The following is a 17,235-nucleotide window of genomic DNA, read 5'->3' as shown; positions in this document are numbered from 1 at the left end:
AATATGGGGGATTACACAAACTCCTGCTCATGATTCCACCAAGCTACAAATTTACCACTACATACTAATATCATCATTTTGCAACACAACTCCAAATGTTATTCCAAATCTTTATTAATCGCAGGTCCAAAGTCAAATTATAGCTCATTTTAGTATTTGCAGGTATAGACAGACATCAAACTTCTTTATCTATCTATTTATTAATTCAGACCATCGGAAGCAATTTTGAACCAAAAAGCGTTGCCTAGCAAGTTTCTTCATAAATATATTCATAGAGAAATAAGAGTTAAGAACGGTACCTCACAATCTAACAATTGAGGGCCATTAGAAGCTTGCTCATTGGTGTCACTAGTTGGATGTTGATCTCTAGATGCATCCCTTGGTATTGTACCATTGAAAAATCAGGAATCACAAGCTCTACTCCTGGATTAGCGGCTTGAATTTGAGAAAGAATGCAGATGCCACGCTCGGTGCTAGCTTTTGCACCAATTGAGTCTCCATACTTTGTAAAAACTCCTGGGGAAATATGAAACCCGAATTTTATCCTTTTTTTTCAAATCAGTCTTCGTTACACCTCTTCCATAAAGGCGTACACGATTTTTGCGTACAGGATCTTGTATGACTTTAGAGTAATTATCCTTAGTGTTACCATCTTCTCCATGTTCAACACTTTGTAAAGCATCCATCTTGGCCTATCCAATGAAGATTAAGTTATTACATATACTAAGTTAAGGCAGAAAATATGAAATACATAGCATGTCAACTCACAATATTGGATATACTTTTTTCGTTGTTGGTGAGGTATGTCTTTTCAGGATTTCTTTTCCTCGATTCTTTGTAGACCTTTTCTTGTGAAGGCTCTTGCTTATCCGGATCCTCTTGTTGCTTTAGAGATACAAATTAGTAGTTCAATAACTTTCTAAGAGTATGAAATGATGGAACAATAAGAACTATAATTCAAGATAATGTGTTGTTACCAACTTATGACGTAACATTGCGTATGACTTCGGACCCATAGTATGCATATCATCTAGTGATCCACGATTGCCTTTATTAATTTTTGCTTCTTTCTGTAATAGAAAAAAAAAGTTAACATACAATTTCAACAGTAGACGAACAAAATTTCAAAGAGAATAAAACCATATACCTCGATTAGTGAACAATTCCAGTATTCCAAAAGATCTTTAAATTGGGAATCGGAAACTGTTTTTGGACGATTTTCCCACCTTTTCTCATCAGTTTCATGTGCATAGTAGTGCTTTTGCTTTACCCTACATTTATGACCACGCCAACTTGCATTTATAGATTCGAAAACCCATTTTTTCCCTTGATCGGGAACCATGTACTTTTCCTAACCCAACAATGAATGAGCTCAATTAGTAGTATATAAGGTATTCGGTCCAATGAATGAGCTCAATTATTAGTATATACATGTTTTTAGTTTGATGAATGAGCTTACATAGAAAAGAAACAATGAAAGGAACATACCAAAACATAATCCCATATTTTGTCAAGTGTGGGCAAAAGTTTGAATTTTCTATAGTTAAGAGGCGCAAGCTCGGAATCCCTAGCAACTGTACCCAAGAAAGGCTAAATTCATCAACAACTTCTTTTGTTGGTCCAACTGGTTGGCCGATTGAGTTCAGTACAATAGCTTCACGCTCTTCTCTTGTACGCGAGTGGACCTTTGTTAACGTTGTTGGACCTCGTTGCTTTTTACTCTTACAAGCTATTTAAGGTTAAGGTATTAGTTTATATAATAAGATAGATATAAAAAAAAGAAAATGTCATCTACAGAAGTGTGTGATATATACCTTCCTCTATTATTTCATTTGGTTGAGATTCCACTTCTATTTCTTCATTTATTGGTTGTTGCTCCAATTCATGTTCAACTTCATCATTTCTTATTATTGTGGAAGGAATCTGAATTTCCAAGTTTGCTTCATGTGTCATTCCATCGGTAATAGGAGATTCCGTGTCTGTGGTGTGTCGCATCTTTTCTAACTGCTTTTGCCGAAACAAGCGAAATGAAGATATAGACCCCGGAACACAATACTCTTTTTCTTGTGTCTTTCCTTTTGGTTGTTGCTTTTGAGGGCGTGCATTATCCTTTTGCATTTGCTGTTTTGCAAGTTGGGCAGTCCCTATGGATTTTCGCCTGTTTTGCGGACATTTTCAGATTGTGTGTTATCCTTTGCTTGTTGGTTCCGTTGACCATTTTTATGCACAAAGTCCCTCATAGATAATGGTTGAGATAATGGGTGTTTCACTCCCTCTTTTTCCACCTGAAACCATACAAGAAACATATAATGGCACCAATCTGAGTAAATTATTAAACTTTCTGGCTGCTATAGCTGCTGCTTTTTTGTCTGTGCAGATAGGGGAATGCAGTGCTTGAGCTCTTTACATTTTAGGAAGATGTTAGTTCTTATCAATGTAAACATTTTAGGAAGTAGTTAGTTCTTATCAATGACCACTTTGATAAAGTTTAATTACTAATGTTATTACTTGCCAGCTTTTTATATGAATAAAGGAAATATTAGAATGCATACTCTTAATGTTTGATCAGTACATGCAATCAAGCACCAAGCAGTTGCTCTAAGAAGTGGTGCAGATTTATCTGCCTATTTTTTCTTGGGACACTTCTTTTTTCTAACAAACAAACATATATAGCAACAACATGACTGTTCAAACAGCAGATAAGTACCAAAAAAAAAAGTTCTGCATTCACAAGTTATACATCAGCCTCATAATCTTCTACTAACAGAAAGGTCATGGCACCACAGTTTTCAAACAGGCGAAACAGCAGGACAAGACAAGCAGCACTCTCAATTTGCGAACTTTCCTAAAGTAGCTTCTTAGAAGTATATCTTCCCATAGTCTGAAGCTAAAAGGTGTTTAGAGACTAAAAAGTGATTTTGTCAAACTTCTGTTAAACAGTGAATGAATATATGGTGTTCTTTCGTCATTGTGGTTGTATTCTTCAATCTGACTTGAGTTCTATGAGGAGTAATTAACCAGTTATTAAGAGGTGTAACTGCCATGACCATGGATTTCAGTTGTTCAATGTCACCATGTGCAACCTTGTGAACACTGGAAAATATGTGCTTGTTAGACCCTTTAGTATTTTGTTTCCTACAGATTGTCTCCACTAAAAGAGAACCACTACTTTCAAAAATTGAAACCAGTGCAGTTACACCATATTTCAGAATCTTCTTCTTTTTTCTCTTTTGCAAATCTAAAGAATGTGTTCCAAAGGTAAGTTATTTCCCATATCTAGAGATTTCTATCGTCTCTGGTTAGTTGCAGCATCGTGAGGATGTCTCCCCCCCCCATGAGGGATCACACCCTCCTATCTGCAAAATTAGAGATATCGCAAGGCTTTATTTCAACTGACAAACTAATCAATCATCATATTTCTCTTTAGGACTTACAAGGTGAAATCTTGAAAAATAGGGGAATCATTAATAGTAAAGAGGGGAATCATTAATAGTAAAGAGGCAGTAAGTACAAGAAATAGTAAGAAATTGCTTCTCTATATAGAAAGGTCACTAGAGAAACTGGTCTGCTACCAATATCAGTCCTGTAATAGACCATGGGAAAAGAAAAAGATGAAAGTATGATGTAAACATTTTTCTGTTAGACTTACAGTCTCTTACAATCTATTCTACTTCAACATGAATCCAATGTATGCCATTGTATGTGATCCTTCTTAAAACATGCCTTATAGTATATTGTCATGCTGAGCACTACTATTATTATTATCAATGGTTGGTTATTGAAGCATTTGACTATAACATCATTTACCTCTGGAATGACATCTAGAAGCAGACTTAGGACATAGAGCCTCTGATTTTGAAAGGCAGGCCTCAGCATATTGCCATTGTGATAGGCTTGTATACTTCATAGTTAGCTAGGAAGATAGCAATTAATTTACACAGAACCATCATAAACAAGACAGCACAAACATGCAGCAAAAAATGAACCAAAGAAAAACATATGGAGACCAAAGAAATAGATAGATAAATATATAAAGGTTATAATCTCATTGTGACACTCAAAATGAATAACATATTTACACATTAACAAAACCATAGCCACCAACATCTCTCTTAACCATCTGCACATAGTGCAGTCATGCAGACTGCACACTCTAAACTGCATGCCTTATTACTCTAGTCCCATTTTTTGCACCAATTCTATCAGGGTAAATACTTATAGGTAGATATATAAAAAGCTTGATTAGACTATAGCTAACCACATAATAAGCCAGCATAACCTATTAAGACCACTAGAAAATCTGATAATATACAGGTAGAAATTGAGCGGAACAAAAATCACAAACCTCCATAGTATTTTGCCGCGCATCATTATTAGTTTCGTTCTCCCCGTCATAACCCTCATAGTCTGATGTGAAGTACTCGTCATCAGATGAAAATATTTCATCATCTCTCCATCCACTGAGAATCTCCTGAGTTTTGTCGAGTAATGACTTGTTTGCCAAACTTTGTAGACCTTTTGCTTTCATTCTTTCTTCGTTAAACCTCACTCTCTCTAATCGTTGCCTTTCATAAGGTGGAATCTAATGTTGTCCAACATTAAGCTTCGCTCTATTCCTTCATCTACAAGGGGGGGGGGTGGATGAGACAATCAACGTTATTGTATATTACAAAAATAAAAATAAAAACCGCAAAGATATATTTTATGAGACGATAAATCATGAATTAAACACATGCATTGTAATTCAATATAGACACGAATTCATATCGAATACCAAAGAAAAAGCCATATATAGTACCATCAGAAAGTTCTCTAGGAAGATTTTGAATAGCATAATGCCAGCCCTTTTTAAGCGGATCCTCAATAAAAAAAACTTGATGTGCTTGAGATGCCAAGATGAACGGTTCTCCTTGTGAAATATTCTTATTCTTATTCACAACATTCATCCCAAAATCATCCTTTTCCGAATGAAACCACACACATCTAAACAAGATAATACTAAAGTGACTATGATAAGATATCTCAATAATATCTTCTAACGAGCCATAATAGTTCACAGCCCCATAACAGGATTTTGATCTCTACTACTAGCAAAACTATGCGTTAGAGCTGTTAATGTGACTCCACTATTTTGAGTTACGCCATTTTTCTCTCGTTTCATGGTGTGGAACCTATAGCCATTAACAGAGTAGCCACTGAACTTCTTAGCAACACGAGATGGTCCTTTTGATAACCATTTGATATGATCCGTTATTTCTTCCCCTTCTTGAATATTGAGATCAACTTTCTCTCTAAACCACTCCATGAAATTCTTGCTATGAGTATGCGCGAAATCCCATTTTCTTTTCCTGTGGCTGCTTACAGACAACTTATGTTCACTGTGATTTTATTAAATATGTTAGTATCTATCACAATTAGCATAATAAAAAAATTAGAAAAATAAATTAGAAAAAATTCCGTGTTAAGTTAGCTTACTCGATGTATCTCTCAACTTCCTCAGAATCACAATTGAATAAGACATATTGATGGACTTGGGCCCGTGTAATGTGATCCATCATAAACCCATAATCCTTCTTCTTTCTATTCCTTCCCTTTCCTCTAATAGGTCGGCCAATATTGGGAAATAATGGATTTGAGATACTAGGATCAACACCATTATTTTCTGAAGTATTGTTTGATCGATTCAAGTATCTTCCACAGAATGCAAGACATTCTTTGGCCAAATATCCTTCAGCCATTGATCCCTCCGGACGACCCTTGTTCCGAACATCAGATTTTAACTCTCGGAGGTACCTCTCTATTGCATACATACATCTAATTCCAACTGGACCACCAAGCTTAATTTCTTCCACCAAGTGAATTGGTAAATGAACCATGACATCAAAGAAGGTAGGTGGGAAAATCTCTTCTAACTGACAAAGGGTTTCAACAATCTCAGTTTGCAAATAGTCGAAATCTTGGGGGTCGATAGCTTTCTTCCATATGCCCTTAAAAAAGGCACATAACCTTAGCAAAGGTTTTGCAACATCTTTGCTCAAAGTTGTCTTGATTGCAACAGGAAGTAAGTAATGCATTAGAAAATGAGCATCATGACTCTTATATCCAGTGATCTTCCTTTCACCAACTTGCACACATCGAGCGATATTTGAAGCCTATCCAAGTGGTAGCTTTGCATTTTTAATGACCTGGCAAAACAATCGCTTCTCTTCTAACGACATCGAAAAGCGTGATTTTGGAAATACTTCCTTACCATCTTCTAGTAATTGAGGATGAAGTTCAGGCATCCAATTTAGGGCTTTCAAATCTTGACGAACATTAGCATGATCTTTGCTCTTTCCAGGTAAATCTAACAGTGTGGCAATGATATTATCACATACATTTTTTTCAATATGCATTACATCAAGATTATGGCGAAGTGAACAATGCTTCCAATATGGAAGTTTAAAGATATTGGTACCCTTTTCCATGGAACTTCCTTTTCTTGTTTCGTTATCTTTTGCAACTTTCCACATTTATTTCGAAAACCACAAAGTAACTCCTTAGTTTCGATTCCTGTTAAACGCACTGGTTGGTCTCTTTGCCCCGTAACTCCAATAAAATATTTCTTATTACGACGCCAGGGTGGGACGAATCTAAAAAAGTAGGGTGACCCATATAGCAATGCTTGTGGCTTTTGTTGAAGAACAATGATTCAGTTTCATAATGACAAGCAGGGCATGCAAGTTTCCCTTTTGTGCTCCAACCAGATAACATTGCATAAGCAGGAAAGTCACTGATGGTAGACATCAATGCTGCATGCATATCAAACCTTTGATTGCTTAAAGAGTCATAAGTTTCCAATCCAACCTCCCACAATTCTTTCAAATCCTTAATTAGTGGTTGCAAATAAACATGAATATCATTTCCCGGGGATAAGGGACCTGGAATAAGCAATGCTAACATCAAAAATTCAGGCTTCGTAAGCAACCACGGAGGTAAGTTATAATTGATCAATATCACTGGCCACGTACTATGTACAATGCTCATATTGTGGAATGGGTTAAACCCGTCTGAAGCTAACCCAAGCCTCACACTACGAGCATCTTTGGCAAAGTCTGGATATCTCTTGTCAAATGTTTTCCATGCTTCACCATCCCTTGGATGCTGTAAAAGCCCATCTTCTGAATCATTTGTTTTATGCCATATCATGTACTTTGCAGTTTCCGGACACATAAATAACCTTTACAACCTTTTCTTAATTGGAAAATACCTTAGAATTTTAGCAGGAATTTTATAATCCTTCCCATTAGTCTTTTCTTTATTAGTTACTTTCCACCTTGAAGTCTTGCAAACAGAACAGCTTGTTGCATTTGCATGCTCCTCCCAATACAACATGCAGTCATTAGGGCATGCATCAATCTTCTGACAATCTAGCCCTAAAACTCTTAAAATATTTTTTGCTTCATTAAAAGACTTGGGAAAATTTGCATCTGGTAGCGTGTCTCTAAATATTCCTAACAAAGCCGACATTGCTACATTGCTCAACTTATGGTCACACTTGTATATAAATAGATGAATAAGAAAGGACAGTTTGGAAAATTTCTTGCAACCTGGATATAATTCTTGTTGACCTTCTATTAATCTATAAACTTCTTTGCATCTTCATTTGGCCCTTCTCTCATTGTATCATGCAACAACCCCTCTATGTCATCATTTGTGTCTAATATCGCATCATGTTCTTCAGTCACATCCGGTTCTTTTTCAATATTTATATCTAAGTCTAACAACTTATCAGTTCTGGGAACAAAACCATTAACAATGATATGATCCCTAACAACATTTCTATACTGCCAATAACGATAATGACAAACATTGCAAGGACAACAAATCTGGTTCCCTTGTGCTTTAATAGCAAAAGCCTTACTAATGTACTCCTCAACTCCTTCTTCATATTCATTGCTCCACCTTTGAAGCATCCACCACTTTTTATCTATGTTATCCATTTTGTTCCTTAATCGTATATTGCAAACAAGAACATTAAGTCAGCATCCAATTCAAAAGATCCCAATTCAGTCCTAAAACATAGTAATTCACAAAACATATTGGGTCTTGGATAATTGGTAATTTGGTATGATCTGTTTCAACCTTAATTTCTTAAACTTATAAATTTCATCGTTTCTCTCTCCTCCCACAATCTTGAGATTTTTGACAAAAGGATTCTCTTTCTGCCATTCAAGATGCTTTATCATCTTATTCCCTCAATTCTGAGCTTCTCACTGTAATTCCTTCTATTTCAGCTTCTCTTTTATTTCAATTTCTATTATCATTGTCATTATTACCTATTCTGAGGGTTTGTTTCAGTTTATACTAATTAATTTTCATGTTCTTTCCTTAGTTGCTACATTACATCAATGTTTTGTCTTTTTATTATACACACTAATTTCTGTGATTTAGTTTATTATGTTTCGCTGTATATTGCTTGGTGTTTTAATTAATCTGGCTAATTTCGATGATTTGGGGATTGAATTTAGATACTTGTTTGCTAACGGTTTCTTTTTCGTTGGTTCTGAATTGGGATTTCTTTGAATTGGGTGATTAATTACGTTGGTTATGCATAAAATTCCTAAAACATAGCAGAATCTTAATATCCACGAATTTCAATAATCTCAAGAATTCCTAAAACATAAAATTCCAATAACAATTGATTGAAGAACATACCTTAATTTTGGAGCTCGACTGGATTTTGTGATTTTAGAAGGATTTCCAGAATTTCCAAAATACAAGAACGCACCTTTGAAGTTCGAAATTTCGCCCTCTGTTATGTGAAGTAGTGTTCGTGAAAATTTCGCCTCTTCCCTCTTCCCTATTCCTCTTAGTATGTAATTGGCTGAATTCGGTTCGTGCCTTCAATTCATAAGAGAGATTTGGGATTTGCAATTGATAGGGTTTTTTTTTATCTCGATGTCAGTTACCATCGATCAAGGTTTCCTTGTTTTAGGGAGATAAGGTGCTGTACTGCTATTCAAACTGTATGTGAAGTATTATTTGAAATTTCGTGAAAAAAAATTGAGGGAATCATGAGCGTAATTTTTTGTGAGTGGATGAGTCGTACGTGCACGTGGCTGCTAGCTAACGCATAATCAGATGAATAAGTGAATATATTATTGTACGTACGCGTTATAACATCATCAAGTGCAACGACTATCCCAAGTCGTTGCAATAGATATATCTAATGCAACGGACATGACCAAGTCGTTGCAATAGATATATATAATGCAACGGTTACTATAAAGTCGTTGCAATAGCTTAATCTATGAACCTAAATTGAAATAGGCCGTTGCAATAGATGATCCTATTGCAACGGTATAAAAAATAACCGTTGCATTAGCTTATTTTAACCATTGCGTTTGATTAAAAATGTAGTAGTGATTCTTGGATTTGAAGTCCGCATTTTTCAAAGTAAATCGCACATTTTTTCTTTCTCTTCAGATCGAAATCAGCAATCTCGCGAAATTTTATGGATCAAAATTACAAAGAAGATTAGAGATTCATGGAGCAACAATCTAATACAATTTCAACAATCTCACAACTTGATCTCAACAACAGCATAATCAAGTGTTAATTGAGTCGAAACAACAATGAACGTATGATATTCGATTTTAGTTTAATGAATCAAATTAGGATGTTATTCCAAATTAAATTTGCTTGTGCAAGTAAGGATGATTAGAAAAAAAATATTTAGTTTATCTAGAAATTCAAGCTTCAAATATTGAAAAATCATGAAAACGCAATCAAGCCATTATTTCTACAAGTGCTTCATCATCTTCAATTTACTCACAATTTGAAACATCTTGGTCCGTTGTATATGTCTCTGCCAACCATTCTTCACTATATCCATGAACTGAGGAGCCTAACACCACATATTAAAGAAACGAAATAGTTTATTTCTACTTTCATCAGGGAAAGCATTGATGACCAAAGGAAAATGATCATACTCCCCTTCTGAAATTACTAGAACTTTAGTAGTTGGCCACTCATTAAACCAAGCATAATTGCCTACCGTGTATGGGGGCTGACTAAGTTCCATACCGGTCTAACTAGACCACTACGTATTGTTGTGGTCATGCACGCTCACTGTAGGACCGTTGACTTTATCATATCGGTCTCATTAAGAACCCTAGCCGACATCTTTCTCCGGGCCTATTATCAAAGGCCTGGGCCTGATCCAACTTCCATCTATCATTGCCTACGGGCCTAAAAGATAGAAGTTCAGCATAAGATAAGAGAGTATCCCAAGAGGATATCCTGAAGAATATTCCCACAACAATAGAATCCTACTTGGATACGAGCCTCCACGGGCTCCTTATAAATACTCCCCTGATCTGAGTCATGAGGTACGTTGACTTACACCATCGTACTCCACTTGAGAGCTACCGGTTTTACCCAATACTAACTTAGGCATCGGAGGGGCGTTCCTTGGATCAACCCCCGAGGCTAGTTTATGTGTTCTCTCTTGCAGGAATTGGAACCGGCTTAATTGACTGAAGACCTACCGGTTCGTACCCTAAAACTTGTCCCATACCGGAACGGTTGGCGCTAGAAGGAGGGGCGAACAATACCTCGTAGTCTAAGCCATTTCTTGCAAACAAAACATCCCTCATGGATCCTAGTCAGCATTTTGGGATGCCGGAGACTGATAAAAACAATGTTCCTCTTGAGAAAACCCCACCAGGATTCTCAACTCCGCTGCCAGCTGTAGGATAAACTTGGCCACCTACTGACAAAGGAAGAAAAGCTCCTGAAACTCCTTAGGAGAGTATTTTTCATCCTCTCCAGCATATTTTCACCCAGAACAGCTCAGGAGTGCTGTAGAAGTCTTCCAGGCCATGGCAAGCCACACCCCACCGACTGGTCCCCCCGTCAAGCGACCCACAACCCAGTGAGAAAACTTCGTTCGCCAGGGACGGGCCGCCAGGGAGAGCGAGGCTAGGATGACCAGGATCAGGTGGCCAACTCCAAGACCCCCACGGAGTAGGTGGGGGAGGAAGAAGAAGAGGAGGCTCAGGATACAGAGGTCCAGCAGCATTCTTCTCACCCAAGAAAGGAAGTGAGTATAGGCGACGAGCGCCGGTATCCCAGCGGAATTCGCCATTCTCCACTGCTATTCTGCAAGAGCCCATGGAAAATATCAAAATGCCGACATGTAAGTGTGACGGCAAGACTGACCCGGAAGATCATATATCGGCTTATGAGGGGCACATGCTGCTATACACGACACTGACTCAAGTATGGTGTAAGGTGTTCCCCTCTACACTAACTGGACTAGGACAGACCTGGTTCAAGAGCATACCACCGGCAACAGTCTTTGACTTCCGCCAGCTCACATCAATGTTCTTTACACACTTTGTTAGCGACAAGCGCAGGGAGAAAACTACCGGCAAGCTGATGTCGGTCAAGCAATGGGAGACAGAAAGTCTAAGGGACTATGTAGGGAGTTTCAACGCAGAATCTATCACCATCCCTACTCTGCAGTAGGAAATTGTCGTCCTAGCCCTCATGACGGGTTTAAAGGAAGGGACCCCCTTCAGAAGCTATTTTGGCCACAAAAAGCTGACAAGTCTTACAGAGGTCTGAGGAAAGGCGAATGACTTCATCAGGGGGGAAGAATTTGACAAAGCGTCGAATACTAAAAGGACTGCAGCAGAGGAGAAAGATAAGGAAAAAGACCGCAAGGACGATAAATACCGGAAATACAAGAAGTCGGACACCTCCAACAGAAGGGAGGAAAGTAACTCTATGAAGAAGGGCCACGAAGGTCGACCTGACAAATACCACAATTACACTCCTCTCACGACATTCCGGGCTCAGATATACGAGTGGCATAAAGATGATGATAAGTGGCGGAGGCCTAGGAAAATGTACTACAAGGGCCGGGATAAATCGAAGTGGTGTGAGTTTCACAGGGACTACGGTCACATAACCGAAGACTGCAAAAACCTCAAGGGCGGGATCGAAGACCTCATTACAAGAGGCTACTTCACCCAGTACCAAGCGAGGGTCGACCGGAAATCTCCATCCAGAGAGGATGAAAACGGTAACAGAAGGTCGGTGAAAGACAGGATTACTGAAATCCATGTCATATTCGGAGGACCGACACGAGGTGGAAGCATCCACGGTGGCAAAGCTAGGCTGAAAGAGTGAGGCACCAAGTGAACCACCACAACACAGGGAAATGGCCGGCACCACCAGCCATGCCGTCTGTAGCTTTCACGTCAGAGGACGCTAAGGGAATTGTCTACCCCCATGATGATCCCTTGGTAGTATCTCTGCAGATATCAACGGCAATGGTGCATCGTGTGCTGGTAGACGGAGGAAGCTCTGCCAATATCCTATACAAGGAGACATTTGAAAAGATGAGCTTCGACGCTGCATGTCTAAAGCCGGTCTCATATCCCATTATCGGTTTCACAGGGGCATCTGTATGTCGTCCCAGAAGGAACCATTAAGTTGGCCGTAAAACTGGGAGAAGGATCTCATTCTAGGGACCTGATAGTGGAGTTCCTCGTTGTTGATGTACCGACATCATACAACGCCATCATAGGACGACCTTTGATTCACGACGCCTAGGCTATGGTATCTACCTACCACCTTACAATGGTCTATACCTCCAATGACGGTAACCCCGAGAAGCTCAGGCGGAACCAAGAATCGGCAAGGGCTTGCTACTTGACCGCTCTCAGACACTCCGATCATAAACGTCCCGCTGATACACCGCCATCAGAGCGAAAGAGACGAAGGCTGGAGAATAAGGACAAGAAATATTTATCAATGGAGAATTTCGAGGGAAGGCCGACAGATCAGCCGAGACCTAGCCCAGAAGAAGAAACGGAGGAAGTAAGCCTAGAGTTGGATAGGTCGGAAAAAACTGTGAAGATTGGAGCAGATTTGGCAGAAGAAGTCAAGGTCAACCTAATTACCTTGCTGAGGGGTCACGCCGACATCTTTGCATTCTCAGCAAATGAGATGTCGGGCATTGACCCAGAGTTCATGGTGCACCGGCTGAACGTCAATGAGGATGTTAGACCGGTCAAATAGAAGAAGAGATATTTCTCCAGCGAGAAAAAATGCAGCCATTAAAGAAGAGGTGGACAAACTGCTGGCAACAGACTTCATTGAGCCCTGCGATTACCCTGATGGCTGGCAAAAATAGTCATGGTGAAGAAGGCCAACGGGTCATGGCACATGTGCGTCGACTTCACCGACCTTAACAAAGCCTACCCCAAAGACTGCTACCCATTGCCCAAAATAGATCAGCTGGTGGACTCTACTAGCGGCCACGCCTTACGAAGCTTCATGGACGTTTTCTCTGGTTACCATCAGATCAGCTTGCTAGAATCTGACAGAAATAAGGCGGCCTTTATAACGAAGGCGGGAGTCTACGCATACAAAGCCATGCCCTTTGGGCTCAAAAATGCCGGTGCCACCTATTAAAAGTTGGTGGATAAGATTTTCGAACACCAAAAAAGCCGGAATGTAGAGGTATACGTGGATGACAGTATAGTGAAAAGCCTAACGGAGGAAGAGCACGTCGTTGACTTGGAAGAAACCTTCGCCACACTCCGGTAGCATCAGATGAAGCTGAACCCCAAAAAGTGCGTGTTCGGGGTGAGATTTGGCAAGTTCCTGGGATTCATGGTAAGTGAAAGAGGCATAGACGCCAATCCCGACAAAGTTAGGGCCATCAGCGACCTCCCAGAGCCAAAGAGCATCCGGGACATTCAAAAGCTGACAGGAAGGATGGCGGTCCTTACCCGATTTGTCTCCAAGTCAGCTGAAAAAGCCCTGCCATTCTTCAAAATCCTTAGGGGTAATAAGAAGTTTGAATGGGGGGATGAGCAGAGGCAGACCTTCGAGGAAGTAAAACCACACTTCAAAAAGCTACCCATAATAACTCGACCAGAATTGGGAGACAAATTGCAGCTTTATGTCTCGGTATCTGAGAAGACGGTAGCGGCAGTATTACTGGTGAATAGGAAAGGGCAGCAGAACCCCATATACTTCGTGAGCCATGTATTAGCTGAAGCAGAGCAGAGATATGAGCTGCTGGAGAAAATGGCATATGCCGTCTTGATCGCGGCAAGGAAATCGAGGCCATATTTCGACTCTCATACCGTCCAAGTGCTCACTAACCAACCTCTGGAAAAAGCTCTCCATAGGCTCGATACAACCGGCAGACTCCTAAAGTGGGCAATAGAACTCTCTGAGTTCGACATCAAATACCGGCCTCGTACGGCCATTAAAGTCCAAGCATTGGCCGATTTCATTGTTGAAACCACTTACACAGAATCGGCAGAATCCACTGGTATCTGTAAAATAGAGGTCGATGGCTCAGCGCCCAGAGTGGAACTGGGGCAGGAGTAGTGATGATGTCCCTAGAGGGGGAAATCTTTGAATACGCCATCAGGTTTGGTTTCAAGGCTTCAAATAACGAAGCAAAATACGAAGCAGCCCTGGCCGGACTGAGTCTGAGCATTGCGGCTGCCGACAAAAAGATCCTTATGACCACAGACTCGTAGCTTATATCGAGTCAGATTGAGGGAACGTATGAAGCCCGGGAGCCGGTAATGCAGAAGTATCTCAATAAGGTGAAGAGCATGACAGCCGGATTACAGAGTTTTGAGGTCAAGCTTGTACCAAGAGCAGAAAACATGGCAGCCGACGCCATGTCAAAGTTAGCAAGCTCGAGTATCAGTGACAAGAAGCGAAGTGTCATGGTAGATTCTTTGGGGGAAAAGAGCATTGACACTCCATCGCTCGCTGTCAACACCGTAAGCCAGAGTTCGGAGTAGTATGACGATATTTTGGCCTCTAAACTGCCAGGCAGCCTCCTAGAGGAAAAGATGGCGGGAACCATATCGGCGAAAAGGCGTTAAGGGCAGGCTTCTACTGGCCTAGTATGCTGTCAGATGCCCAAGCCTACGTCAAGAAATGCGACAAGTGTCAACAGTTCGCACCAGTTATAAACCAGCCGACAAATGATCTGCAGCCAATCCTAAACCCAATCCCTTTTGCTCAGTGGGGGATGGATATCATAGGACCCTTCACACGGGCATCCGGGGCAAGGAAGTTCTTAATTGTGGGGATAGATTACTTCACAAAATGGATCGAGGCAGGATCAACAGCTAAGATAACGGCTAATCAGGTAAAGAAATTCATCTGGCAAAATATTATCACCAGGTTTGGGATCCCAATGGGAATTGTCATGGACCATGGCGTCCAGTTCGATTGCGGCCCCATAAGAGACTTCTTGCGACCATACGACATCAAGTTCGCATACTCATCGGTATGCCACCCTCAGAGCAATGGACAGGCAGAGGCCGCCAACAAGCAAATCCTCAACGCACTAAAGAAAAGGTTGGATGATTTGAAAGGAGCCTGGGCTGACATGGTTCCGGCTGTGCTGTAGTCCAACCGAACCACAGAGAAGGAAACTACCGGCAAAACTCTATTCAGACTAGCCTTCGGGGCAGAAGTGGTGTTGCCGGTGGAGGTAGGCTTATTACCAAATTGGCGGATCCTGAACTATGACCCAGAGTTGAATGAGCAACTGCACAAAGAGGACCTAGACCTTCTACCAGAAGTCAGGCTGGCAGCCGAGCTCAAGTCGGCAGCATATAAAGACCAGATAAGCAAGGCCTATAACAAACGTGTACGAAGCCGGCCAATTTCCAAAGGCGACTTCGTCCTCAGACGCACAACGACAACCGGGAAAGCCCATGTAGACGGAAAGCTCACAGCCAATTGGGATGGCCCCTACTTGGTCAAGGAAGAGATCGTCCCCAAGTCCTACCGGCACGAAGACATGTCGGGCAAACTACTGAAGAATAGCTGGAACGCTAGTGTCCTCAAAAGATACTATGTGTAGTTTATAAACAGGCATTGTTGCCAGTAGGAGTTACTCTTTATTAGCATTCTTATTTTTATTGTTGTAGGCCATAAGTCCGGCACAACCGGGAAGAGTCGTTTTATTTAATAAAATGAGCATCTTCTACACCGAGTTCCATAACTATCTAAATGTGCCGGTCAATGACCTTCGTGGATCTGCCGGATAACTGAAATTCGCGTTATTAATTAGCCAGTCAATGACCTTATTGGATCTGCTGAGTTAATTATAGCGCCTAACCGGTCAATGACCCTCGCGGATCTGTCGGATAAAATTAATTCGCGTTATTAATTAGCCAGTCAATGACCTTATTGGATCTGCTGAGTTAATTATAGCGCCTGACCGGTCAATAACCCTCGTGGATCTGCCGGATAAAATTAATTCGTGTTATTAATTAGCCGGTCAATGACCTTATTGGATATGCTGAGTTAATTATAGCGCCTAACCGGTCAATGACCCTCGTGGATCTGCCGGATAAAATTAATTCGCATTATTAATTAATGAGTTAATGACCTTAGTGGATCTGCTGAATTAGTGAAAGTACTTTACCGGTCAATGACCTTCGAGGATATGCCAGACAAAATAAATTTACACTGTTTATTATTCAGACAATGACCTTAGTGGATCTGCTGAATACAATAAGATGCCTAGCCGGTCAATGACCTTAAAGGACCTACCGGATTGGATTAATGCGAAAGCAAAACATAAAGTAATAAAAATTACGATAAAAGACAATATGTGCGAACCAAAAGTTGCATTTCAATATAATAAAAGACGGGTACAACCTAGGAGCTATAGCAAAAAATACCGGCCACAGGCGACCGGGTTTACACGAAACGCGGGAAGAAAGCTAAAATCTACTTGGTGTTGAAATTCGTCGCGGCCATGAGCTTCCTGAATTTTGGACCAGTCGAAGTCCGGGAAGTTGCGTTTAACACATCTCATAGCCGCAGACCACCCACCGTTATACCGGTTGAGCAAGCAGGAGACGAAGTCCATGGACTTCCGGTACTCCGCCACCACGTTGCGCTCCCGGTCGGTGGCTTCGGTGATTTGCTCCCTCAGCAGCTTAATCTCGGTGTCTTTGTTGGACACCGTCAAGGAATGCTATGAGGCCTTCTTATTAGCGGCCTCCAAGTCCGCCTTGGACTGGGTCAAATCAGACTTGGCTTTGACCAGCTTCGCCTCACTAGCCTCCAACTCCGACTTTTTGTCGGCTAGTTGATTGGCGGTCAATTGGTAGGCCTCTAACTCAGAGTGATAGGCCCCTTGAAAATGCCGGTAAAGGTCACAAAGCTCCTTCCCGGATTGTG

The 17,235-nt window shown here is 40.7% G+C and overlaps 2 protein-coding genes across 2 annotated transcripts; one reads left to right on the top strand and one right to left on the bottom strand.

Annotated features, from left to right (window-relative positions):
- Positions 1 to 307: 307 nt before the first annotated feature.
- On the bottom strand, positions 308 to 1,391 carry LOC130589980 (uncharacterized). The gene is made up of 5 exons (XM_057391697.1): positions 1,148 to 1,391; positions 978 to 1,070; positions 769 to 885; positions 575 to 692; positions 308 to 516 (listed from the first exon to the last, which is right to left on the bottom strand). Exons 1-5 carry the CDS (start codon positions 1,340 to 1,342, stop codon positions 308 to 310), a joined length of 732 nt encoding a protein of 243 aa, XP_057247680.1. The 5' UTR covers positions 1,343 to 1,391.
- Positions 1,392 to 11,172: 9,781 nt separating this feature from the next.
- Positions 11,173 to 12,180, top strand: LOC104884680 (uncharacterized). Its single transcript, XM_010669364.1, has 2 exons — positions 11,173 to 11,510; positions 11,637 to 12,180. Exons 1-2 carry the CDS (start codon positions 11,173 to 11,175, stop codon positions 12,178 to 12,180), a joined length of 882 nt encoding a protein of 293 aa, XP_010667666.1.
- Positions 12,181 to 17,235: the final 5,055 nt, after the last annotated feature.

Source organism: Beta vulgaris, chromosome 1 (assembly GCF_026745355.1).
Source record: "Beta vulgaris subsp. vulgaris cultivar EL10 chromosome 1, EL10.2, whole genome shotgun sequence".
In the NCBI taxonomy this organism is placed as follows: domain Eukaryota; kingdom Viridiplantae; phylum Streptophyta; class Magnoliopsida; order Caryophyllales; family Amaranthaceae; genus Beta; species Beta vulgaris.
This window is presented reverse-complemented; position numbering and strand designations above follow the sequence as displayed.

Coding starts and splice junctions, on each gene's coding strand:
- LOC130589980 (XM_057391697.1), bottom strand. CDS start 1,342: ATGGTTCCCGATCAAGGGAAAAAATGGGTTTTCGAATCTATAAATGCA. Junction 886..977: donor CAATGTTACGTCATAAGTTG/GTAACAACACAT, acceptor GTATCTCTAAAG/CAACAAGAGGATCCGGATAA. Junction 693..768: donor AAAAAAGTATATCCAATATT/GTGAGTTGACAT, acceptor TTCATTGGATAG/GCCAAGATGGATGCTTTACA.
- LOC104884680 (XM_010669364.1), top strand. CDS start 11,173: ATGCCGACATGTAAGTGTGACGGCAAGACTGACCCGGAAGATCATATA. Junction 11,511..11,636: donor ATCACCATCCCTACTCTGCA/GTAGGAAATTGT, acceptor TGACTTCATCAG/GGGGGAAGAATTTGACAAAG.